This window comes from Gracilinanus agilis, chromosome 1, assembly GCF_016433145.1.
Source record: "Gracilinanus agilis isolate LMUSP501 chromosome 1, AgileGrace, whole genome shotgun sequence".
NCBI classification, from domain to species: domain Eukaryota; kingdom Metazoa; phylum Chordata; class Mammalia; order Didelphimorphia; family Didelphidae; genus Gracilinanus; species Gracilinanus agilis.
In genome coordinates, this window is record NC_058130.1 from 770,049,958 (window position 1) to 770,076,723 (window position 26,766).

At 49.5% G+C, this 26,766-nt stretch overlaps 1 protein-coding gene across 1 annotated transcript; it reads left to right on the forward strand.

Moving 5' to 3' along the window:
* Positions 1-306: 306 nt before the first annotated feature.
* Positions 307-26,122, forward strand: MVK (mevalonate kinase). Its single transcript, XM_044658855.1, has 11 exons — positions 307-385; positions 1,238-1,329; positions 2,088-2,235; positions 6,368-6,512; positions 7,311-7,466; positions 13,838-13,941; positions 15,005-15,050; positions 18,051-18,141; positions 19,570-19,686; positions 24,043-24,196; positions 25,443-26,122. Exons 2-11 carry the CDS (start codon positions 1,252-1,254, stop codon positions 25,592-25,594), a joined length of 1,191 nt encoding a protein of 396 aa, XP_044514790.1. The 5' UTR covers positions 307-385; positions 1,238-1,251; the 3' UTR covers positions 25,595-26,122.
* The last annotated feature ends 644 nt before the right edge of the window (positions 26,123-26,766 follow it).

The following is a 26,766-nucleotide window of genomic DNA, read 5'->3' on the forward strand; positions in this document are numbered from 1 at the left end:
GAAGCGCCGATTGGCCGAGATTGGAGGCGGAGCCTCACGGATTAGTGTCTGTCTGGGATGGAGCGATGTAGGAGCTGTCCCAGCTTGGACACCAACAACCGGTGGTGGCGGCTGATGCTGAGACAGGCGTCCGAGGACTGGGAAGGGCCTGGGCTCGCTGCCCCACTGACTGTGAGCAACCTTACCTTGCCAGGCGGTCGGAGGCGCAGGTCCTGAAGCGTCCTTGTCTGGGGAGAAGCCGGAAGGCGCGAGGGACACCCTGAGCCTTGCCGGACCTAGCCTCCTGGGTGAAAGTGACCAGCCATAGCCGCAGCTACAACAATCCCAACAGCTGCCGACGCCCGTGTAGCACTTTGCTACTATTTACAAAGAGCTTCACTTACGTGTAGGTATTATGGCGATCCCATTTGACAGGTGGGGAAACTGAGGCTCCAACGGGTTAAGCGATTTGCCCAGCATGACCTACGTTAAGAGGGCAGAGCCAGTATTCTATTGCACGGCCTCCCACTTCCAAATCAAAGCTGCTTCTCACCAAACCGTGCAGACTGTTTCTTCTTCTTCTTCTTCTTTTTTAAACCCGTCCGTTTTAGGATTGGCTGTGTATCGACCCCAAGGCAGAAGTGATATTTATTTATTAAATGCCGGGTGTGTACAGAAGGCAAGCAAACAAGACAGCCTCAACTTTTCCAGAAGTTCACATGTAGGGGGCAGGGGAGACAACAAGTAGTGGGAATTAGAAAGAGAGGCAGTTAGAGAAAGTGGCAATTGAGAAATCCAGAGAGATGGAACTGAATGAAGTGGAGGGCTATGGCCCCTCCTAAGATAGTGGTCAGACAAGGAAATGGTTAGTCAGCAGAGTAGATCAAAGGGCCCTGAGAGGGCCCTGGGTTCTGTCCTTTCTCCCACTTGTCCTGTGTCTCCTCTCCCTACTTTTCCTTTCTTTCTCTTTAGGTACCTAGTTTTCTTCTGGTCTTTTCCCCTTCTGTGAAACACAGATTACATAAATTGAATGTAATTATCTCCATGCTGTCTCCCCATTAGAATGGGAGTTCCTTGAGGGCAGGAACTGTATTGGCCTTTCTTTGTGTGCCTTGCACATGGCACTTTGCCTGGCACTTAGTAAAAGGGTATTAAAAGCTGATGGATGGACTGACTCCCTGTTCTCAGGTCATGATTCTCCAGTTAATCTAGAGTCTTCTGGCACCCTCCTCTTAAGACCACTTGTTTTTCTTTTCAGGAGACTAGCTCAACATGCTGCCTGAGACTTTGCTGGTATCAGCACCTGGAAAGGTCATCCTTCATGGGGAGCATGCTGTGGTCCATGGCAAGGTAAATGACTCATAGACCCTTGGGATGCTTATGGCTTACTTCTCTATTGCATCTTTTTTCCCCAAGAAGCTTAAAACTCTAGAATCACAGATTTTCTAAGCGGAGATGGGGAAATGGAATTTGAAATCTAGTCTAGCCTTCTCAAAAACCATAAACTATGTATTAAGGTAAAAAGGTGGGAAGAGGACTAGATTTGGAGCCTATGGGATCTTTGGGTTGAATTCTAACTCTGCCAGTCATTGTATTTGTGCACCCAATCAAAGGGTGGGTCTGAGACTTGGGACCTATATGAGTTTAAAAATTTTTTCCTTTCCATAAGGAAAAAAAAGTACAATTTGTATTAAATTCATACTGCTCCCCAATTTCTCAGTAATCAAACAAGGGGATGAGACTAGATCACTCTTAAGGTCCATTCCATCTCTGAACCTGGGATTGGAACATGGTATCTGGTGGTAGAGGAAACTGATTCTGTCCTGGAACCAAAGGGTAGCTTGTCTTGAGCTAGTCAGGCAAAAAAGACAGACAGTAATGATTTCTATTAAAAGAACTGAAGTGAGTCTTGGGGATGAGTCATTTTTCTCTTCCTTTCCCCATAGGATCTAAAGAAGGGAACAAGGTATCCATGTCTGGAAAAGACAGCCCCAGAGAGAGAGTTTCTTGGTGCAAAGATGGAGAATACCCTGAGCTGATTTTGGAAGCTACCCATCTAGATCAATGTTGACTTTGACTTGGGTTGCTTTTGTCTGTGGTTATTATAGGTAGCATTGGCTGAAGCCTTGAACTTGAGAACATTCCTACGAATGAGGCCTCACAAAGATGGGAAGGTTAGACTCGTCTTGCCAAACTTAGAGACCAGTAGGGAATGGGATGTTTCCAAGCTCCAGCTGCTGCACGCATCCTTTCTAGGTAAGCACCGTACTTTTCTTACCTTCACTGGGGTCTGCAAGCTCATTGGTCCATCAGTCTATCAATGTGAATGTGGCTTCCAACCCACTCATTCATCCATCCATCCATCCTTGTCTCACCATTTATGTCCTTCCATAAATCCTGTGGAGGGGCTTCTGGTTCTTTAATATTTGAGTGGATATCAGCATAACTCATGGCCTGTGCTCTCAGGAGAATGAAAATGGCTTAGAGCTCAGGCCTTCCAGAAGGTGATTGACCAAAGGAAACCAGGGGATTCTTGACTTCCTGGCCTGCTCCTTTTGGAAAGCAGTAAGAGAAAAAGCTTCCCTGGGCTGTTTAACAAACTTGGAGGTAGAAGGGTGGAATTACAGCCACTGAAAGCACATGGAGGGGACAGCTAAGTGGCTTAGTGGATTGAGAGCCAGGCATAGAGTTGGAAGGATTTGAATTCCAATCTTGCCTCAAGCACTTCCTAGCTGTGTGACCCTGGGAAAGTCACTTAACCCCCATTGCCTAGCCCTTACCACTCTTCTGCCCTGGAACCAATACACAGTATTGATTCTAAGACAGAAGAAGGGAGGGAAGGAGGGAGGTTAGACATAGGGCTGCTTTGGGAGGAGGGTAATGATTTTTCCTCACTAAAATTCTTTGAGCAGAGTCCAGCTGACCACTTCCTAGGGATCTGAATGAGTTTGGGATTGGATAAGGTACCTTCTGAGGTCCTGCGCAGCTAGGAATTTGTAGTAGTACTGTTAGCCTGAAGTAGTTATTTCTGTTCTCTGTCTTTGGTCTATATTCTTCTTTGGAGGATGGCCTTTAGAACACTTAGGGGTAAGGAGTACTCTAGTTGGACTCCCATGGGAGTGCATTGTTGTAATAAGATAGTAACTGGGCCCCAATCACCTGTGTGTGCTTTGTGGGACTCTTGGCATGGTCCTTATTACATCATTTGAACTAAGGGAGAAGCAGCAAAGCCTGTTCTGTAGGTTTTTGATTAGTAAGCACCAGGTGCTCTTTTACTGTCTCCTTACTTAATTGGCCTTTGATTCTAACACCCTATTAGCTAGTTTTGCTCTTTCCAGTCCAGTGAGTCTTTTTATTGGCAGAGAAGAAAAAAGAATTGAAAGGTTCTGATATTTTTGTCATGTATATCATGTGTCATATATGAGATATATATATATACATATATACATATATATGTATATATTGTAATAAGGGGGTAATGTGGCTGAAAACAGGGGAGCTGGTGGTACCAGGGAGTCACCTGGGGCAGGGAGCCTACAACTACTGTAATTGATGAATTGAGACAGCCAGGGATGTGTATGCCTGAGCTGTGATGCCCAGTCTCCCTGCTGTCTGTAGGCTCCTTGGAGGTGGAGAGTGAGGAGCCTCTCCCTGCTGGAGTGAAAGCAGTAACCAACAGGAAGTGAAGCTCTTACACTTCCTGAATAAAATGGATGCCTGGCCAATACTTCCTCTGGAGTCAGGTGGTTGCTATCTTCCCTCTCCACAGCCCCTTAGCCCTGGATGATGTTATAAATAACTATAGAAGCTCACAGTATCAGGCTAAGGGTTTATTTAAACACAGGAGGGAAAACTGAGGAAAGAGGGCTTAGGGTCTGGAGAAGCTGTTGCTAAGGGTGACTGGCCAGTGTTGGCAATGGACTTTGAAGGTAAGATCAGGCTGAGGGAACCAGCCCCTCAGCCAGGGATAATTTCCACTGCCCTGATGTTAAGAGATCCACCAGCTACACAGATGAGGTTGTTGAATTGGTCCCTGTTCCTAGGCTGACCTAACCTAATTTCCTACCCATGATCCACAACCCATACCTCCCTCCCACCTCCCTTCAACCTCCTGGGGTCGTCAAGGGGTAGCTGGGTGTCAGGGTGAGGTCAAGGAAATCAGAACCCCCAGGTTGGTTCTGCATGGGGTATTTATAGTTCCAGCTCAAACTGTCAGGTCTTGGGACTGGCACTTCCTGGGCCAAAGTTCCATTCTCCTAACTGCCAGTATTGCCTAGGGTAATTTTGCAAACGCAAGAGATCTTGTATAAATCCTGCATTGCAATATATATATACATACATACACATACATATATATACACATACATATATAAAATATATATCATATCATTGGCCCATCTACTGAAGCAGCTTTCCTATTCTTTCTTGAATCCTCAGCCTTCTCACTACTTGCCTGAAAACACCCTTTTCTGTTGCCTTCCACATCATAATAAGCTCCGCTAATGCTGACCCTTTAACACTTGTGATTCTATTTTTATGGAACCTTGCCACACTTGGCGTTCACCTGCCTTCCCTTTTTTCTCCCAGTCTTTTAAAAATCTGAGTTGGTTGGGGAGTTTCCTGTGCATACGTATCAGATTCTTGAAGCAAATCTCCATTTCCTCATTGGAATCATTCTTCAGAATTTCATCCTTAAAGGAGTTGGGAGGATTTGGATTTAAATTTGGCCTCAGATACTTCTCACTGTTTGATCCTGGGCAAATCGCTTAACCCCCATTTGCCTACTCCTTGCCCTTCTGTCTTAAAGTTGTTATTAAGACAGAAAGCGAGGATTGAAAAAACAAAACAAAAACTTCCCATTTCCCTTGAGCTGAATTTCTCTACTTTAAGGTATCCTACCTATCCTTTCTATAGATCTTCTGACATTTGCTCTCCCCCCAAATCTAGGGGGGCTGTGAGCTACCTGACTTCCTTCTCTGTCATAAATTCTAAGGTAGAAGGGCCATTTCCCCACACAGTTCCCATTATCCTCAGCACCCAGTTCCTCCCCACTGTTGAGAATTACAATGCCCGGCACACCGTAGGTGCTTAATAGATGTTTAGTGATTGACTGATTATTGATATATCAGATGTGGGATTTGAACCCAGGGCTTTCTGGCATCCAGGTCAGCTTTTTCTCCAATGGGCCTGACTATCTCATGAATGTAGCTCTTTTACATATCAATGTGGATTGTCATTATTTGTGATCAAACTTATTTCCTTTAGTTGAGAACTTCCTGGAGAAAAGGGCTCAGTCTCCCTCTAGCACCAGCACATTAGGCACTTCGTAGATGTTGAATTTCAAGAAACATTTTTAAAGTACCTACTAAGTGAAAAGAAAAGTATATGTGTGGAGTTAGTCACTTTATATTTCGGCAGAGTGTGTGTGTATGTCTGTATCTATTTTTTTAAACTTTATCATTTGTCTTAGTATTTGTCCCAAGACAGAATTGTGGTAAGGACTTAGGCAATTGGGGTTGTCACTTGCCCAGGGTCACACAGCTAGGAAGTGTCTGAGGCCAGATTTGAACCCAGGACCTCTGATCTCCGAGTCTGCTGCTTTATCCACTAAGCCCCCTAGCTGCCCCTTGGCAGCACTCCTGTATGTTGTATGAGAAATGTTTCCCGAGTGAGAGTTACATTCCTGTAGAGCCTCTTTTTTTTTTTTTTTTTTTAAACCTAACCTGAGATTTCACTGGCTTACTGAGCTCCCAGAGAGAACTCTCTGCTGATGCAGGCCAGCCTCCATTCTGCAGCTCAGGGTCTCGAGAGCATCGTGTGGGAACCTGGAGCCCTCAGGGTTTGCTTGGGGTCACACAGTCAGTATTCTAGAGCCGGGCCTGATGTACTCCAGCTCATAAAGCAGTTCTAGCCCATTGCTGATGCGCTAAGAGCTATTGTCTTTGTGTGGCTCCTGAGCTGAGAATCCTTTGCTTGGAGGCCAGCAGGGTACGGGGAGTGCTCTGGGCTTGGCCTGCAGGCCATAGTTTGCTGACCTCTGCTCCAGAGCATGGATTGAACAGGCGGCATAGAGTCAGGAAGTAGTAGTTCATTTGTTTCAGTTGTGTCTGACTCTTTGTGAGGCTATTTGGGGTTTTCTTGGCCTATATACTGGAGTGGTCTGCCATTTCCTTCTCTCGATCGTTTTTCAGATGAGAAGCTGAGGCAGGTTAAGTGACTTGTCCAGGCTCCCACAGCTAGTAAGTGTCTGAGGCCGGATTTGAACTCATATCTTCCTGACTGCAGGCCTGGTGCTCTATCCCCTGTGTTGCCCAGCCACCTTAGAGCTTAGCGGTGGACAGCTCTGGAGGTCCTCTGATTCCTCTTTGCTGTTTTGCTGTGTTGACAGACTCAGGTGAGCCGACAGCTCCAACCACAGAGCAGGTGGAAAAGCTGAAGGCGTTTGCAGGCTTCATGACGGGCTCCTCCGAGCGGGAATGCCTGGCTGTGTTGGCGTTCCTTTATTTATATTTATTTATTTGCAGGAAACACAGGTAGGTTTGCCTTCTGCTGCCGACCCTTTATGCTGTCACTGCCTCTTGGCCTCCCCGGCCTCCCTTCTGTAGGAAGCCTTCTCCCCTGCTCCCCCGGTGCTTTCCCCCTTCCGTCTGTCTCCTGGACGGATGGAGTGGTAGCACATTGTCCTCCCTCATGTAAGGCTGCAGGCTCCTTGAGAGCAGGGACTGGAGTCTTTTGCTTTTCTTTTTACCCCAGAGCTTAGCACAGTAACTGGCATAGGAATGCTTGTTGACTGACTCACTATTGTAGCTCAGACTGTTGGCAGAGCCCTTGGGACCTCTGGGTCCCCTCCATTCTGTGATGAGTCATTGGGAGAGGATTGTAATTTCTTCATCTTTTTTTTTTTTTAAGTGAGGGTCTTAGGGCAGGCAGCAAGGTGCCCTAAGTGGATAGAGCCAGGTCTGGAGTTGGGAGGATCTGGGTTGAAATTTGGCCTCAGATACTTCTTAGTTGTGTCACCCTGGGCAAGTCACTTAATCTTGTTTGCCTGGCCCTTGCCCTTCTGCCTTAGAGTTGTTACTAAAACAGAAAGAAAGGGTTTAAAGAAAAAAGTGAGGGTCTTGGCGTCTCTTCTAGCTCTAAAGTTCTTTGGCCTTTGTTTGCCAGTGGGGATACCAGGGAAGGGCAGTGACATCCCAGTGGTGGTTCCAGGCCAGGCCTTGGCTATTGGCTCTTGATCTCAGCACCCAGTGTTGTCTTCCTGGCAGCTTGGATGGGAGGGAGGCGCTGCGAGCTCCCCAGAGGATATCATGCCTTTGACCTTTGTGTTTCAGGCCCTTACCCAGCATGGACATCGTGGTGTGGTCCGAGCTGCCCACTGGGGCAGGGCTAGGCTCCAGTGCTGCTTATTCAGTCTGCCTGGCAGCTGCTCTGCTGGCCTCCTGTGAGGAGATCATGAATCGCCTTAAGGAAGGTGCCACCAGTGCCCGGTAAGTCAGGTCCTGGGCGTTAGAGGTAGAAAAGACAGGCTGGCATCTTCTGAAAACAAAACCTCTTGACTCTTCTGGGCCCCCACATGCCCTCAGCTGGCACCTGAGGCTCCACAGGGCTCAAAGTAGAGCTCAGCATCCTTCCTCTGAACTTCCCATTTCTGCCCAGGGCACCGTCATTCTCCCCATTCTGCAGAGCTGCAGCCTTGGGCTCATCCTCCTCTCTTTCCATCTGTACTCTTGCCTGTTCTGCTTCTTTCTTTCCATGCATGTGACTCTTGCCTCAGTTCAGTCTCTCTTCAGCCACCTTCTGCTCAGCTGCCATAGTGATATTCCTAAAACGCAGGTCTAACCTTGTCACTCTACTGCTCAATAAACCTCAATGGCTCCCCACCACCTCTCGGATCACAGACAAGCTTTTCTGTGTCGCATTTAAAACCCTTTATCACCTGGCAGCAGCCTCCTTCTATCAAATGGGCATCCTAAATACATGAGCTGCGGCCCGCCAGGATTATCATGGAGCTGAAATGAATTTAGGTAAATGGCCTTCGACCACATAGAGAGCAGTACGTACTGTACTGTAAGGGATTAAAGTTAGATGTGCCGTCATCCCACTCCTTCCACTTTTCTCCAGTCACCCTCTGTGCCTCTAGGCTGGGACCATTGGAGGGAGCCTGGTATAGCAGGCTTCTGCTGGGTTCAGGAACCTCCTTAGACACTCGTTGGGTTGTGAAGCTCCCAGGAGAAAACCTGATCCAGTGCTTTTCTTCTTAAAAAATTCTTGTCTTCTGTCTTAGTATCCGTTCTAACACAGAAAAGAGGCAAGGGCTAGGCCCTGGAGCTTAAGTGACTTGCCCAGAGTCACACAGCTAGGAAACATCTGAGATCAAATTTGAACCCAGACCCTCCTAATGAGAGAAGGGTCTGAATAACTGGTATGCACCACCTCCCTTGGGGAATTCTTTCAGTTCTGTCTTCTCTCAGCCTCATCCAAGGCCTGAGCTAAGGGCGTCAGGGCGGTGAGTGCTCAGTATCAGCTGTGGCACTGTGTGCCCCCGGGTAGAGTGGAAGGTTAGCTTGCCAGGCCTCACAGTTCTGTCTTAGGTGCCTTTGGATGGGTCTGGGCCATCACCAGGGTGGATCCTCCCTCTGTGGCCACTCGCCCAGAGTCCATTTATGCCTTCACATGCATGGTCTCTTATAGCCCTACCACAAAGCCTGACCTGTGCGTGAGGCCTCCCATATTGCCCGGTGCCATGAAGATAGCAGGGCAGTGCCCATGCAGGCTTTAGGCCAGTTGGCCCTTGACCTCTCCACTCTTACATCACACAGGTGATAGCCTTCAAGTTGCTCTCCATAATTCTGTTGTAGCCTGTTTACACTCACTGAGTGCATCTTCATTGCCCTCCGGGGGCCTTTTCCCTTGCAATCTTTGGTATTCTGTGGCTCTCAGATGCCAGGCGGTATCATGGGACGAATCATGGAATTAAAGAAGAAATGGACCTTTGTTTTAGGGAGAAGTAAAGCACCATGCAGTTTTCAAAGGCAAGCCAAATGGCTCTTGTCTTGTTCATCTTTGGGCCTGTTCCTTGTCTCTGCATGCCTATCCAAGAGGTTGTCCGTTCATCTGCGTGTCCTGGTCTGGATAAGAAGCATTCTTCATTCACTTGGCTTGCCTTATGTGAGTGGTCAGGCCAAAGAGATTATAAATCTCATTGAAGAGTTTCTGGACCCAATGTATTTAATACAGAGTCAGAGAAGATAATCTGGAGGCCCTCACCATCTGTTGGGAATTCTTCTGTGATCTGATTATTTTATAGGACAGAAAGAAGGTATTTGTTACTCCCTGTGCCAAGAATATTATGACATTAATAACACCCTGGAGGTTCAGAACACCCTTCTGCCAGGCACCCAGAATGCAAGCAGTTGTACTCAAAGGGGCTTATTTTCTTTTCTGATTTTATTTTAAATCTGTTCCTATTCCTCTTATTCTGGGAGTCCAGGAGTCTTCTGTTTCCTGCTTCCTTTTGTGTTCGATGGTGTGGCACCTATAAAAATGGGCTATTTAGTATTTGTGGTAGCCTAGAATTCCTATTCTGAGATGAAAATGCCGTCAAAGCCCGACTCCCTTTGCCAAAGGGAGCTTTGATCTATGGAGACTGCCGTTGATGCCAAGGCTGCCGATATTAATATTTCTGTCGTCGTTCCCCAGAATTGCCTTGAATGGATCTTTTGTGTGAGCTCGTGTGTGTAAGAGAGGAATGTGAGGGGAGGCAGCAGATGGTGAAGAGCTGCACCTGTGGGGGAATAAGCCAGTTTTTTAGACTCTTCATGGGATTTTCTATGGTGTTAATGAGCTCCATGATCCTGAATGAGTTCCTCAACCTCTGACTCTTTGTTTTTTTCTCCTTAAAATGAAGGCATGGGATTAGATAACTCCAAAATCTCCTCCCAGCTCTACTGTCCTGCCCTCTAATATATTTTCTGGTCATGTATCTTTGAGCCCTAGCCTTAAGTGTCACGGCCCCATTGCTTGAACATTCTGGGTTGTCACATTCTTTGTTTTGTGATCATAAGGCCCCTTCCCACTGAAACGGTTGATGGTTCTGTGGAGGTGCGCTGCTGTGACTGCTTGTCCATTCCACATCCATAAGTGGTTGTAGACTTTCTCTCTCCCTATTCAGAACCCAGTGCTCCTTTAAGTACCATCCATTCCATTGGAGGCCCCCCATATAGTGGGGGATGAGAATGATGTCTTCTATGGAATGGAAGGTAGTATGTCTATGTGTAGCCTTAGGAGATGTTCTAGGAGAGTCCTGACCCTTCAGCCAGATTCCACTGCCTTTTGGGTAGGGGACCAGCTAAAATAAAAGAAAAAAATGGGCAGAGGAATGCATTCATCTACAAATACCATACATTTATGGGTCCTTGGGATCAGAGCAAGTGCCCAAACTTTGATCACTTGAAAGTGAGACTCTGTCGCATTTTGGGGCCTTTGAGAAAGGCCTTCCAGCTGATGTCAGCAAAGGAACATTAGGCTTGAAGTCAGGACCCGGGTCACAGTGTTGGCCTTAATTCTTGTTAGTGGTGGGCACTACTCAGCCTTCCCAAGGCTTTCATCTCATCTCCTAAATGAGAGTTTGAACTTATTGACCTCCAAGATCTGTTCCAACTGGGAAGCCCCTGAAGCTTTGAAGTACTCTTGAAAGGTGGCTTCATTAGGGCAGTAAGAATACACCGCCATCAAGGATCCTCTATTTAACTGAAAAATATTGGGGTATTAGGCTTCCCTGCCTCTCAGGATTTGGGGCTCTGAGTGCATCAGGAAAATCCATCTACCTCCTGGTTGTAACTCCCTCTGCAGTAGTCCCTAATTCTCTCTGCTTTAACAATTCTCTCTTCCTTTCCTGAAGATTATAGAGCATCAGAGCTAAAGGGCACTCATTGATGACTTAGGCCAACCCACTCTTTGGTAGAGAACAAAAGTAGTAAGTGATTTACCCAAGATCCTTATGGTGAATTCATGCCAGACTCGGGGATAAACCTTTAACCACTGGTCTTTCTGCTATACCATATTGTCTGTAATCAGGCAGCATGGCATTCTAGGAAGAGAATGAAATTTGGAGTCAGAGAGCCTGTGTATGTGATGTTGGCCAATTGAAGTAGGCAAGACTGGGGCCAGACAGGGATTGAACACACCCACACCCACAAGGGAAAGGAATGAATGGATACACTAAATAAACCACACAGGGGATTTGGGGAATGGGTGATGACAGAGAAATACACTAGGCTGGGTAACTGACAGTTGGCAGTTTAATTGCCCACCAAAATAACCAGAGATAACAAAATAACTTATTGTGTGTTCTGTTGGTATAGAGGAGAACAACAGGAAGTATATGAAACAAGTTTAATGTTGTTAAGGTAGGGAAAGAGGGTGAGGTTTTGTCTAACTATTAGGGAAGTACCAACTGTCAATAGAATGTTAAGTATTAGACTGACTTCCCTACTACACTAAGCACTGACAGACAAGCAACCCTCACTGAAGATGGAAAGGGCTGGGAGATTGGGATTTTCACAACATTGCTCCAAGCTGATTCTTAGATGAATACAGGGCACAGGGACCAAATCCTTGCTCAGCCCATAAATCCAGTAAGGCACTAGGGAGCTCAAGGCTATCTGCTAATTGTCCACAACTGCAGATCTGTAACCTTTGTTCGACCTAGGCTATTTTGCTCGATGGTTTCTCCTATCTTCTTCACAAATCCCAAAATCCACAGGTTGTAGAGACTCAGCTGACTGGATAACAGCTCCACACTCCTTGCAGCACAGCCAAGTTCACTTTCTCAACTCAATTCTACATTGAATTCTCTTCATTCTATGTTGGAATGTCCATAAACCCAGCCAAGGTTTTTGCTTTGGGCTGCCTGCTTCCTATCTTACCTTCATTGCTATCTTGTAATCTACCTATAACACAATTCACTTTAGCCTCTCTGGACTTCATTTCTAAAATGGGAAGGGGTTTCTGGATCAGGGTTTTTAATCTGGGGTCTGTGAACTTGGATGGGAAAAGAGGATTCTATTTTTGTTTTCACTAACTTCTAACTGAAATTGAGCATCTCTCAGTTATTTAAGGCTTTCTGATTCTGAGAAAGACCAATGCCAAAACGCCCTGTGATGTATAAAAAGGTTAAGAGGCCATGATAGGTGGTTTCTAGCTTTCAAAACCAATTTCCCCATCTTATTGTCACATACTCGATTAACCCATGGGTAGCTTTAGTCTTTGGGTATATGAAGACCTAGCATAGGGAAAAGGGGGCTAGCTTTAATTTGGTAGACTTGGACCAAGAGGGCAGATCTAGGAGCCCTGTAAGTGGGAGTTGCTGAAAAGCAGCTTGAGGCTCATTGTAAGAGAGGACTTGGCATAATTTGTGTGGTCCAGAAGCAGAATGGGCTCTTTTGGTAGACAGAGTTGTTCTAGATCCAAAAGAGACATCTTCTTTGCCACAAATGAGGAAACTTCGGCTACAAACAGGTTAAAGAACTTGCCCAAAGTAACACAGGGAGTAAATAAATTGTAGACACAGAATTCGAACTCAATTTCTGTGACCCTTGCTACTGCACTGTTCTGCTTCCTTGGATCTCCCTCTATGGAGATCTTCTGGGGAAGGCTGCCTGGTACTTGGGGAACTATGGAAAGGATTCTTGGTGGGTATGGGTTTGACCAGTGGTTCCCAAAGTGGGCGCCACTGCTCCTTGGTGGGTGCTGCAGCGATCAGTGACCTGATGGCCATAGGTGCATTTGGGGGCGGTGATAGTATGTGACAGGGGGCGCTAAGTAATATTTTTTCTGAAAAGGGGGCAGTAGGCCAAAAAAGTTTAGGAACCACTGGGTTAGACTGAGTGGCCTCTGAGGTCACTTCTAACTTCTGAGATTCTTGAGTTACCTAACTCTCCCACCCCCATTTTATATTTATGAAGTTGACTTTTTGAACCCCAGTTGCAGGACTTGACATTTATCCTTGCTCTATTTCATCTTGTTAGATGTAGCCCATTGTTCAAACCCATCAAGATCTCTTTGGCTCCTTTGTTGTCATGGTTGTTCAGTCATGTCTGATTTTTTTTTTTTAACCCTCACCTTCCATCTTGGAGTCAATATTGTGTATTGGCTCCAAGGCAGAAGAGTGGTAAGGGTAGGCAATGGGGGTCAAGTGACTTGCCCAGGGTCACACAACTGGGAAGTGTCTGAGGCCAGATTTGAACCTAGGACCTCCCATCTCTAGGCCTGGTTCTCAATCTATTGAGCTACCCAGCTACCCCTGTGTCTGATTCTTTTCTTCTCAGGCTCATTTTGCAGGTGAGGAAACTGAGGCATGGAGATTTAGGGCAATGACTTGTCCAGGATCACACAGCTAGTAAGTGTCTGAAATCAGATTTGAACTCAGTTAGATAAGTCTTCCTGCTCGGGCCTGGCACTCTTATCTGCTGTGCCTCCCAGCCTCTTTTCCTGTTATCTGTAGAGTTGACAGTCTTGGTTTCAATGTCTTCATCCTCGTTATTGATGGTAAATGTTAAGCTGGACAAAGCCAAGTAATTTCCAGGGCCACACTCCACTGGACACTTCCTTCCAGGTAGGCCCCTTAATGACTCTTCTCTGAGGTCTGTCTTTTGGTCAAATCCAAATCCTCTTCCCCCTTGACTCCACGTGACCCCTTGTCTGATCCATCAGCATACACTCTGCCTAGTTGATTCCCCTAATTGTCGCAGTCTTACAAGCTTGGAGGAAATGAGGGCCATTCACCCCTCTTGCTTCCTGGCTGAGTCAGTTGCAGGCAGTGGGCTGACAGTTGTTTTTTTTTTTCTTATTTCATCAGGTGGACTGAGGAGGAACTGAATTTGATTAACAGATGGGCTTTTCTGGGAGAGAAAGTCATTCATGGGAACCCTTCTGGTGTGGATAACTCCGTCAGTACTTGGGGTAGGTTACTTTTTCTTCCTCCTCATTATGACATCTGATTTCAGGTATTTAGATTGTTCAGAATCCAGTGAAATCTCCCTTCTTTGGGGGGAAATCTCTAATGTGGCTCTTGTAAGCAACTGTCCTTGGGAGAGGCATTTGGGGTTAGTGCTCGTTGGTGAGAGGTGAGGTGGGAAGGGAGTCAGTGGAATCAGGTTAAGAGTTTGCAGAAAGACCTGCTTATAGCATGTGTAAGTTTATCTTCCTGTTAAAAAAAACTCATCAAAAAACCCTCCCCTCCATCTTAGACTCAATACTGTGTGTTGGTTCCAAGGCAGAAGAGTGGTAAAGGCTAGGCAATGGGGGTCAAGTGACTTTCTCAGGGCCACATAGCTAGGAAGCTTCTGGGGCCACATTTGAACCCAGGACTTCTGTCCCTAGACCTGGCTCTCAAAACACTGAGCCACCTACTTGCCCTAAGTAAGACCCTTCTCTGATGTTTTAATTGAAGAGGAAGTAACAATGAGTTTCCATAGGCCAGTCTTGTCAAGTCCTCCCAGTGTGGAAGGGCTTTGAGGATGGCCCAACGGACAATTTGTAGTCTAGGGACCAGACCAGCTAAATGCAAAGAAGTTTCCCCATTGGCTCTGGACTGATGACAGTCTTGGCCATGGCTGCTCTGTTTACAGAGACAGTGATGTGTGTTGGGGAGAGAACAGCCACACCGGCCAAGCAGCAGGTCCTTGGAGGACTGGAATATTGTACATGAGAGGCTGAGGCAGCTGAGAGCCTGGGGTTTTGTTTGGAACAAATGCTAGACTCATGTGAGAATGAGGACTTGCGAGTTCTTAGCCAGACCCTTGGATGGAAGTTGCTTCTGTGACTCCCTCAGGCTCACTCTTGGCCTGGCTCTGGACTGTTCCGGAGCCCAGATGGAGACGAATCAGGTTTCTTTGCCTGGCTCCTTCTGTAATCAGAGAAGATCCAATCCCCATGGCCCTGGCCCCAAATTAAATTTGCCTCCTGAGATCTAGACCAAGTCATATCCATTGCTCTGTGCCTGTTTCCTTGTTTACCTCCCTAGGAGGAGCACTTCGATTCCAAAAAGGGAACATTTCATCTTTACAGAGGTAAGGCCAGGGGGATTGATGGGGAGGTGGGTGAAGTAGGGGAGGGGGTCCTTCAGTTCACCCACCCTTATGTCCCCCTGTGGAAATGGGGGCTGGGGCCTGCCCATGAACCTGTGCCATGTCATTCTGTTTAAAATCAGGGAATCAGAGCTGGAAGGGACTTCAGTGACTCCCTCATCCGGTCCATATGCAGGAGAAATCTCCCAATAACATACCTGACAGGTGGCCCTGCCAATGGCCTCAGGCCCAGCCCTTTCCCCTCTTCCCTTTACTGGAGAACAGTTTTCTTGCCAACTCCCTGTGAGTCCTTGGGTTGCTGCCCTCTCTGGTTGGGCTCTCCCCTCCACAGTCTCTCCTGGCTTGGGGAATTGGGCCCATTTCCACCCTGGCATGTGGTTTTGTAATTTGTCCCATTTCAGCTTTCCCAGTGATCTTCCTCAGACAGAAGAAGGAACCCGAGAAAGTAAAAGGCTGGCCCCAGGCGGAACAATTGTTACTTAGAGCCTATTTGTATCCGTTCATTTATTTAAAAAGCATTAAGGGGTCTACTAAGTAACACATTGGATAGAGTACCAGGCCTGGAGTCGGGAGGATCTGGGTTCAAATTATAGCTGTGTGATTGATCCTAGGCAAGTCACTTAATTCTGTTGCCACTTTTCTGTCTGAGAATTAATGCTAGGACACAAGCCAAGGGTTTAAAAAAAAAAAAAGCATTAAGTAACTAGTATCACAGCTTTGAGATCTGGAAGGGACTGTGGAGAACTTAGTTTAAGCTCCTCATTTGACAGATCTGAAGAAACCAACACCTTGATTGGTTAAGAGACTTGCCCAAGGCCACTCAGGGAGTGTGCAACAAAGATGGAGTCCAGACCCAGGCCTGGGGCTTTGGACTTCAAGCCCGGTGGCCTTCCCACTCCTTCTTCCTGCTCTGAGCAGGACAGACATGGAGCTGGGCATTGGAGGGAGAGATAAGATGTGGCCACTGCCCTCAGGGGCCTTGAAGCCCCGGTGGAAGCAGTGATGAGGCATGGCCTCATTTTCCTGGGGAGAGTGCAGGATGTCCCTTGGGGGAAGCGAGCCACTGATTCTCTGGACAGGAAAGAAGGGAAATAAGCATTTCGTTAGCACCATAGTTATAGATCCAGTGCGAGCTCTTTTTATGAATATTATCTCATTTGGTCCTCACAATAATCCTGAGAGGTTGTTACTCTTATTATCCCCATTTTATAACTGAGGACTGAGGCAAACAGGTGGAGTGACTTGCCCCAGGATCACACAGCTAATAAGAGTCTGAGTCAGGATTTGAACTTGGGTCTTCATGTTTCCAGGCCCAATGTTTGCACAGTACCACCAGCTGCCTCCTGGGCAGAGGCGAGGTTGGGGCAAACCTGTCTGAGCGACGGCCAGGGAAAACGAGCCATGTTTCATGAACGCTCCAAGTTGCCAGTGCTCAGACACAAGAGGGCTTCTGTGTGGCTATGAGTGATGAGATTTTCTGTGATGGGCACTTGGCACTTGTTTTTTCCTCACAATAACCCTGTGTGTAGGAAGCCTGGGATTGGTTCCCTGCATTTCACATGTCAGAGGGCACGTGGCTGAGTCAGGGTCTCACACACAGGGAGTGTCGGGGTCCTAACTCGAGTGAGAGCTCTCTACCAAACTGGGAGGGCAGCTGCTCATCCCTGGGCAGTTTTCTGCCCTCTCCCAGGTGAAGCAGAAGGGAGGGCGAGGGGAGAAGGTGGGCTCACAGACCCAGGCATCTGTGGTCTGTGCCGCTTCTGATGAGGGGCAGCGAGCAGGTGCAGCAGATAGAGAGCCAGGCCTGAATTTGGGGAGGTCTGAGTTCAAAGGTGGCTTAAGATACTTCCTAACTGTGTGATCCTGGGCAAGTCACTTCACCCTGTTTGCCTAGGCTTTGCCTTTGTGTTATTGGGACAGAAGGGAAGGGCTTAAAAAAACAAACAAGCCCTCGTCCAACCCCTTTTGGTTCCCTTTCCATAAAGAAGGCTTCAAAGGTCCCCTGTCTTGGAGTATGGTGACCCAGCTCAACAAAGAACATTCTGACTGTGCTCCAGCACTGGGAATTTCATGGGCTTAAGGGGAAAATCCTGGCAGCTTTTCCAAACGTATCGATTATAGTTGTGAAAGGACGATGGGAAGGGGACTAAAGGCTCTGGGGCTGGCTGCCCCAGCCAGGTGTAGGTGGAGCTCATCCGAATCTGGCCGCTGCCCTCCCATGCCATGCTTTGCTGATTGAAGGTGACCAGGGAAGCTGGAGTTTGGAGTGCCTGGGTTTGGGTGTCACACTCTAAGGACCAGCAAGCAAGAGAGTGGTCATGGCAGCTGGGTCTGGTTGCCCCAGAGCTGGCCCTGCTCTCCGGCCTTCCTGCTTCCTTCTCTCACTTTGCCCCAGTGCCTTCTGCTCCCATCTCCTCCTGCAGCCTGGCTTCCTTTGAAGAGGATCTGTACAAGTGATTCCATTCTTCTCCATCCCCCAACCTCACTTTCTTCAGGTGCTCTTGACTTACCAGCTGCTTCCCTATTCCCGTTTCCTAATCCTCAAACCCCTCGCTGCGGGGCAGCCAGGTGGTTCAGTGGATTGAGAGCCAGACCAAGAGACAGGAGGGCCTGGGGTCAAATCTGACCTCAGACACTTCCTAGCTGGGTGACCCTGGGCAAGTCCTTTAACCCCCATTGCCTCCCCCACCGCTCTTCTGCCTCGGAACTGACACATAGCATTGATTCTCAGACAGAAGGGAAGAGGGTTTTGTTTTTTTTTAAAGATAGTCCCTTCCCAGCATGGGACAGAGGGCACAAGGACAAAGGGTCAGTAGTTTCTGCCCTCAGAGCTCTCACATCCTAGTGAGGGGCTACAATGAACGCAAGCTCAAGGCGGTTCACTGGAAAGAGCCTTCGTTCCCTCCAGGTAGAGGACGTGGGCTCAGCTGCTGCCTCTGCCTCCTCTCCCCTACTGAGAGTTTTCGTCTCTCTCCACTCCAGGATACCGGTCTTAAAGATTCTCCTGACCAACACCAAAGTCCCTCGGAGCACCAAGGCCCTGGTAGCAAGTGTCAAAGACAGGCTGGCCAAGGTGCGTGTGTTTTCTCAGGTTTCTGGGTCGGGGGCAGAACTGGGCCTGAGGGCAGTGATTCGAAGAAAGCTGAGGCCAGCCTGGTTGGCCTTCATTGTGATCATCGATGCCGTCCAGGTCTCCTGCCTCCTCCCAAGCTCCATGTAAAGTCGTGAAGCCAAACCACCTCGTGTTTCTAAAGTGTCTCCTGGGGGTCAGGCATTGGGCCAGGTGCCGGGCATAGAAAAACAAAACGAAAAACACCTCATGCACTCCTGGTGCTTCCATTCTACCTGGGGGATAGGGTAGGCAAACTGATAAGGATCTGCTGGATGTGAGACTTTGAGAAGGGGATCAGGAAAGACTTTCTGTAGGAGGAGGCCTTGAAAAAGAGCCTTGGGACCAAGGATTCCAAGTGGTGGGAGTGAGGGGGGAGCCTATGCAGAGGGAGGGAGTGCTAGGTTTGGGGGGCTGCTAGCCAATTGACCATTGGAATAGGGAAACTGAGGCACAAGAAGATTTGGCTAAGACTTCTCAACAGAATCCCAGTGAAGAACTAGGGGCTTCTGACTTCCACCTCAAGGCTCAGTTGCTGGTTTGATTGGTCTCTGGTCTTCACACGGGGCCCTCCACCTCCTCTCTCCATGCCCTTTCCTAACTGGCCCACCTGCCATGTCCCTCTCCTCATCTCTGAGTCTTGGCTCACTCAGACACCACCTTTACTCATCCACCCTCCCTACAGCTTGTGCCTTTCCTCCAAACGACATGGTCTCTAGTTAGATTTATTCATTTTCTACTGTATGATCTCCCTGGGTATTATATATATTTTTTAAAACTCTTACTTTCCATCTTACAGTCGAAACTAAGTATTAATCCCAAGGCAGAAGAATGGGCTAGGCAATGGGGGTTAAGTGACTCACCCAAGGTCACACAGCTAGAAGGTATCTGAGGCCAGATTTGTACCCAGGACCTCCCAACTCCAGGCCTGGCGATTTATGCTCTGAGCCCCTAGCTGCCCCTATATTTCTTGCCAGTAGATAGGGAGCCACTCCTCTTGAGTGGAGATTGTCTCATTCTCTGATCTCTCATCTCCAGGACAGTGGCTGGCATAGAGGAGGCACTAAAATGATTGTTGATTACTCTTGAGGGTTGGGGGTGAAGAGGGGGCATTAGGTCAATTGTCAGCAGCTATTGCAAAGCGGAGACGCGGGGCCTTGAATACTAAGGGCTGTTAGAGCAGAGGACAAGGTACGAGCCTGAGGAGCCTGGTATCCCCCAAAGAGCAGGTGTGGGGCACAGGTCTAGTCCATTTCCAATCCAACATCGTAGGATAAACCCAGGTCTTGTTCCAGTGGGCGAAGGAGACGGGGACCAGGCCTTGGCCTCTGGGGGGCATCGAGTCATACAGGCTTCTAGTTGTCTCTGACCTTTGACTCTTTTCCCTTCCAGTTCCCAGAGATCATGAACCCATTACTAGTTTCCATCGATGCCATTTCCCATGAGTGTGAGCGTGTGCTGGGCGTGATGGCGGCGACCCCGACCCCTGAGCAGTACATGGTGTTGGAAGTAAGAGCTTTTCTCTCATATCTGGGGTCTGTCGCTCACTGGAGCTTCACTGAAAAGACATTGGGCCGCTGAGGAGCTAGGACAGCTTGGCATTGCCCAGGGAAATGTATCACGCAGCTGGCATCATTAGATAGAAAGTGGGTGCCCCAGAGGGGTGGCTGTCCCTTCTGGCTTCAGAGTTCTTAGTCTTCTCATTTGTCTTCCAGAGAAATGGAAATGATGTTTTCCTATTCCACATTGGAGCGCAGATTAGGATTTCAGACCTCCAAATTCCATTCCTGGGGGAAGCAGGGAATTCAGGAAGGAGGAACGTTCTCCGTGATTTAAAATAGGAACTTAATGCTGAAGAAGTTTTACTGAGCTGTAAACTGTTCTCACTGTTGGCTTCATTGGAGAAAGCGCTGCCCAAGAGCTTGCTGGTAGGGTAGGAGCGTGTTTCTGACTGCGACTGGAGAGAACCTTGAGTAGAGCGTGTCAGAGCTGGGAGGGATCTGAGACACAGAATATCCTAGGTCTGGGGGGGCTTTCAGAAAACATCGAATTCACTCCTCTTTACAGACAGGGAAACTGAGCTACAGAGGAGGTAACTTGTCCAGGGTTAGCCGAGGGGCAGAGCCGGGACTAGACTAACCTAGATCCTTCCAGGTTAGTCTTTTTTTTTTTCTTTTTTTTTTTTTTGCTTGGTAGACAAAACCAAATTTCATTTTGACTGCAGGCAGGCAGTATTCCAGGATCCCTTAAGGGTGTCTCCTACTGAAAGGCTTCTGCAACAGTAACATTCCCTTGTGTCTTGGGGGACTGTATAGATTCTTTCCTGCTATCTCTCTGGCTTCTCTTAGTCGCCCTGTGAATGTCAGACAGGGCCAGCATTGTAAAGCTCCTTTGAGTGGTGAGGAGTGGAGGCCCAGAGAATTTCCGAGACTTGGCCACGGTCACCAGGCTAACACTCGAGTTTCCTCCTAGCTCAGCACTCTGCAGGGCTGTTCTTCTGCTGAGGTCTTCTGTGAGCTGGGCGTCTGCCCCCATAAGCTCATAGTAGGTGCTTAATCAGGGTGGGTTAAATCAGGTGGAATAGTGTGGGACGGGGGAGAGGCACTGCCCAGGTGAGGCCTGGGGCAGCCATGCCCAGAGGCCTGAAGCCGGGCCTGGAGAGAATGCATAGAGGCCCCGTCAAAGGTCCCCTTAGATGGCTTTTAGTATAGCTGTCTCCTTTGGGAATCAGGGGGCAGCAGTCTTCTGTAGCCTCAGCGGTGGGTTTTTCAGAGGGAATCCATGATGGGAAAAGAATAGCAGCCACACTGGAGCTAGGGCGCTTGTTCATTCTTGTGCTCTCTCTGTGTCTCTGTCTCTGTCTCTCCCTCTCCCTCCCTCTCTGACTGTCTTTCTCCCTCTCTGTCTCTCACTCTTCTCTTTTTCCCTCTGTCTCTCCATCTCTGTCTCTGACTCTTTCCTTCCTCCCTCTTTTCTTCCCTCCCTCCCCCACCTCCCTCTCCTTTTACTACCTCCCTCTCTTTCCCCTCACTAAATCAAACTCATTAGAAGGCCAGGGTTGCCGGCCCCGGGGGAGCAGCAGCAGGCTCTCCTCTTCCACTTAGCTGGTGCCCGCACTGGGACCCCCTCCAAATTCCCGACGGGTGCAGGTACGAGGCTGTGGAGGTCGGCCCGTGTGCGGAGCTCGCTGGAGAGCCCGTCGCTCCTCCCCCGGGCGTGTTTTTGGCTGTTGTGTACTGCTCAGCTTTTGGACAGCTCTGTACTTAAAGCAGCGAACTGTTCTAGTGTGTCATAACCTGTCGTCTGATTCCTGACGGATTTGGGATCAGGCTATGACAGGTGTCTGGGATGGGCTGAGACAAGGCAGCGCCCGGCACTCAGGCGGAACAGCTGCGGTGAGGATAATATCTGGGATGTGCTTTTGGCACCTCGGAGCCCTTGTTGCCGGTGGCCTTGGATCCCGTCCCCCACCTGGGGCTCATCCCTTCTCTCCCTCACACCCCTGTGCTTTTGTCTGGAGCATATGCTGGCAGGGACGCAGGCTGGTGGTTCTGCTGACCAGCCGCTGCTTCATTGGCAGGTATCGAGATGAGCGAACCAGGTGGGCGTCAGCAGAGATGTCACAGTGATTGACATTCCTCACGGTGCATGGAAGCTTGAAGCTCCATCAATCCGAGCGTGTCGGGCCAGACCCTTAAAACACAGCTTGCACTTGTCAGAAGTCAGGAAGAGGCTTCTCATCTTGGCATTCTCAGAAACGAACAGCTCTGCATATTGGAAAAGCAGGAGAGCTCCCTAATCACAGCCCGTCATTCAGGTGCTTCGTCTCTTCTCTGAGGGAGGAAGAGAAGACTGGCAGGGGAGGCCCTGGACCAGAATGTCAGAGCTGGAAGAGGCCCTAGAGACCACTCCATTTCACTCCATTTTGTCAGAGAGGGAAACCAAGGCAAACTTAGCCAAGGCAAAGCCCTGTCTCTCCAGAGCAACTTCCCATGGCCTATGGGAAGGCTCTGTTCCCATGTTCTCTCTAAGGGTACATTTCCCATGTCATTAGCAACTGTTTGGGGTCTGAGGGCATCAGACTTGCCTCGGCATCAGATAAATGCTGTTGGTCCCACATCAGAAGCTTCCTTTGTTCATGAGGTAAAAATGGCCTCCCCAGAACCTCTGGGGTGACTGGCATTCTGGCCTCAGCTAAACCCTCTGGTGGCAGCCTAGCCCATAGAGAAGAGAGTGCCAACCAGGAATTCCCACTGGCACTTAGATTTCCAGTTCTGATGCATCCCTACATGCTCTCACTGCCTTGGCCAGTTCTGAGTGGAGCTAGCCTTAGATTGCACCTTGGAGAGCTAGAAATAAACCTTCCTTGGGGCATGGGCCCAGTCCCCTCACTTTTGGCTTTTATTTTTCAGATTTTATCTCTTTTTCTTCTTGGCTTTATCCTTGTTTCCCATCAATCCTTCATAAGATTTACCTCCTGTCCCTGGCTAGTCCGCCTTGGGGGAGGTGGCATCCTTTCCACAGGGAGAGAGTCTGGGGACTCGTTCATCCCTGTTCCATTCGGGTTTTGGCAATTCACTCCATGTGCCCCCAGGGAACTTTGGCTTCCCCTTCCCAGGCTGGCATTTTCCAAGGTTGTTCCTTCCCACACTCGCTGCCAACCCCTTTTCCTTCCCACTCGAGCATCTGGCTTCTCAGCCAGAACCTCTGGTAGCGGGCGATACCATCGGCATGCATTGCCCACCACCAGGTGTCCAGTTGTGGGCAGCTTCCCCCTGGCCTTCCTGTGACCAGCTTGTGCCCCATGTGAACCCCTCCCTTGAGGAGTCGGGGGTCCAGGAGGCCTCCTCGGATCCCCATCTGTGGCCCGGGTAAGCTGCGGAGCTTGTGTGTCTCCCTCTTGGTTCATTCCTGGGGTCTCTGCCTTGCCTAGCAGACTGTCGCACTGTCAGCCTGTCTCCAGGTATCACACGCTCCATTGAACTCTGTGAGCCTCCTTGAAATCTTCCTCTGTGGCTGCTGTGGCTTGGTGCCCACTGCCTGGCACCCTCCCTGCTGCAGTGCAGGCTGGGAGATCAGCACGTGGGCACGGATATGCCCACAGAGAACTTGGGGTGGGCAGTAGAGGGTCACACAGAGGCTGGGCTGGGAGGAAGGGAGGCTCCCTGAAGACATGGACTTCAGCTGCTGCGTTTGGCCCATTTCCCCTCCCTCTCCTCTCTGTCTCTGTCTCCTCTTTTGTCTTTCTGGGTCCTCCATCTCTGCGTTCCCTCTGTCTGTCCGTGTCTCTCCTCTCTTTGTCTTTCCGTCTGCCTGCCTGTCTCCTCTCTCATTACCCCAGGTTAGACTCATGCACATGCGTGTACACACTCTTGGCCCCTCTAGCATGCAGCTGTGCTCTAGTGCTTTTCCCAGAAAAGCAGGCCCAGTAGGCCTATGGGATGCTTTGTTAGCGGCCTGGCCTGTAGCAGTCAGCACCAGGCCTTGAAGAGCAAGGGGCAGAGGCTGCTGCCCTGGCATTGGGAGACGTGGGTCCTCCCCAGCCTCTGTCATTAGTGCCCATGTTGGGTGCCAAGTGTGTGCGTGGCCCTGTGCTAGGAAGCAGAGTGAGGAAAAGCCCTGCCTGCATGCGGACCTTCTCTAGAACGTGTGTGTACACACGTGCACAGTTGTAGTGTGAGCACGATAACTTGGATAAGTCACAAAACTTCTCAGCTTTCAGTTCTCCTGCTGTAAGAGGACGAGGGGAGGCTGGACTCGGATCTCAGAGGCGAGGCCCCTTCTTGGTCTAACCCTGTGCTCCCGAGTGGGCCCAGGGGCCTGTCCAGGAGACACCTGTCAGCCCTGACCCCCGTCTGTTTCTAGGAGCTCATCGACATGAACCAGCATCACCTCAATGCCATTGGAGTGGGCCACTCCTCCTTGGACAGGCTGTGCCAGGTGACAGCGGCCCACGGGCTACACAGCAAGCTGACCGGAGCAGGAGGCGGGGGCTGCGGCTTTACTCTGCTCAGGCCAGGTAGGTGGCTGCCCCCAAGATCCTTCAGTGGTAGGCGATCGTGGTGGGAGAGGGAGACTGAGGGTCAAGCACCTGAGCCATCCATGAGCTCCCTGTCGTCTCTCTAGAAGGGAGACAAGGTTTTCCTTTTCTTCCTTGGCTGGGAGGGAGGCTGGTTTCATTTTTAAAAGCTTGGGAGCCAGGGTGGGTGTAGAGGGTGCTTGATGTCCATTCTTGGCCACTGGGGTAGCCTTCAGAGCCATCTTGGAGGACTGGGCACCTCCCTCCCCTAGGCACCCCTCTTGCTCTTCTCCCTTCCGGCCTTTTTTCCTCTTCCCTTTCAGTACCTTTGGCTTCCCTTTACCCCTATATTCTCCTCTTCCTTTTTTGTTCCTCCTTTCTCTTTTTTCTCCCTCTTCCCTTCATTCTCCTTGCCTTTTTTAGGGCCACAGAATAGCCTAATGGAAAAGAAAGAAGCCAGCCGCCAGCCCCAGCTCCTCTTTGTGTAAATGAGGAAATAGGCCCATGGAGTGTGGGGTGGGGGTACACACAAATAGTGAGGGCCAGAGCTGGACTTCACAGCCAAATCCTCTGTTCCTGCCCAGTCCTGGGTTCTCGGCCCTGTGGTTCACTTCCCTCCTTCCCCTGCTTGCTTCCCAGCGGCTTCACTCTGCTCTCCTGGGGTCTTGGTTTTCTTCTTTCTGAAATGAGGCAGTTGAAGGGAATAGCCCTTCCTCTTCTAGCTCGCCTTCCCAGATCTCTTTCCTTTTTACTCTCAGGATCCTCCCTTAACTTTGAAGCAGGTTGGCCCATGCCCCCCAGGGCATTCCGGAGCCCTCTTTGCTGAGCCTCAGGCTTTCAGAGCCCTGGTTTAAGCATCCTCCCATCATCTGCATTTCTCCACACAGACATCTCTTCCCAGCAGCCCTGTTATGTAGGTGCTGTTATCACTCCCATTTTAGAGGTGAAGACTAAGGCTCAGAGGGAATGAGGAGAGAACTCCAGACCAGATTAGAGGAAGGTGGCAGGGCCTGAGTGCTCCCGCCTGCTGGCGTGCCCTGAGCCATCCCTGAGCAGAATGTCCTGGGCAGAAGGCCTTGCTCATGAGAGACGGCAGTTGTGCAGAGCCCAGTGTGGCTGGGAAGGCAGAGCCTGTCCTCAGTTCTTCCCTTGAACTCATGAGATGCTCCCTAGTACTTGGAGAACATTTTGCTTCATCATCGGGAGCCCTTTCACCGCTAACAGCTGCCTTACTCCTCCCTCACAGGTCTGGACCAGTCTGTGGTGGAGGCCATCAAACAGGCCCTGACAAACTGTGGGTTTGAGTGCTGGGAAACCACCATCGGGGGTCCAGGAGTCTCCCTCCACTCCGAGGCGTCCCTAAAAGACAACGTGCTGCAGGCTTTGAACAGCCTCTGAGATGATGCTCCCGCAGTCTGTCGCAGTAGCTTCCTGGGCCCTCCGTCCACCGTGGTAGATACTGGCAGCTGTGAATGGAATTCCCTCCCCTTTTGTCACGGCAGCTATAGAGCTGGAGATGGGCCCGTCCGAGGGGCACCCTGCGGTCGCTGTGCCTTCTTCTGGCGTCCTAATGCCCAGACACCCTGGAGGCCGAGGCTCCCATGTTTTCAAACTTCACACCTTGGTCCCTAAAGCCTACCCCAGACCCACGTTGGTGAGCCTGTGGCACCCGGACCCAGGGGGCTGCTTCCCTCCCCTCCACGCACCGAGGACTTTTCTCCCATCCCCTGCCCCTCTCTCCTGGCATCCTGTGGTGTTACCATCCTGGCCAGCTCCTCACTTGACACTTAGCATGTGCAGCTGCTGGGCAGCATTTCTTAAACTGTCATGTTTGGGGAGCTAGTGGCTAGGGTACCAGGCCAGGCGATAAGCCGCCCTGGGTTCAAATTTGGCCTCAGGCACTGCTTAGCTGAGTGACCCTGGGCAAGTCACTTAACCCCCATTCTAGCCCTTACTGCTCTTCTGTCTTGAAACCAATACACAGTATTGATTCTAAGACGGAAGATGAGGGTTAAAAAGAATCATCCTTAACTGTAGAGTCCTTGAGCAAGGCAGGAACTAGCTCTCATTTTCAAATTCCTTTTAGGAACCTGGCACAGTCATAAGCACGTAGTAGGCCGTCTAGGACAGTTTGAATGAACAAATGAAGACTGTGCCTTCGGGGTACTTAACCACATTCTCCCCCTGATATCCAGCTGGGAGGAAATGGGAGAAGGCCCGTACTCACTCTTAGTATCCAAAGCCAACTCGCCGCCCAAGGTCACAGGGAGTGCTTTCTGCCCAGCACGTTCTGCAGAATCGGAACGAAGGACCTCGATCTTCTGATTTAGCGATGGGGAGGGGGCAGCTGGGAGCTGGGAATCGTTCCATCCTTAACTCTTGAATAAGCAAGGACCATGGAGGTGGAGGGCAAGGGATGATACCCTGAACCGACAGACGGAATAGCCAGGTGGAGGGAAGACTTGAAATACTTACGGATGAAAGGTAATTGATCTCGTAATCATAGTCTTAAGTGTAGTCATATATGCCGAATAAATGGAGAACTGTATACAGAGTGCATTGAGCTATAA

Bases quoted from the DNA above. Each gene is read 5' to 3' on its own strand.
- MVK (XM_044658855.1), top strand. From the start codon at position 1,252: ATGCTGCCTGAGACTTTGCTGGTATCAGCACCTGGAAAGGTCATCCTT. The intron at 18,142-19,569 runs GTGCGTGTGTTT...TTTCCCTTCCAG, and splicing joins TCAAAGACAGGCTGGCCAAG to TTCCCAGAGATCATGAACCC. The intron at 19,687-24,042 runs GTAAGAGCTTTT...GTCTGTTTCTAG, and splicing joins AGCAGTACATGGTGTTGGAA to GAGCTCATCGACATGAACCA.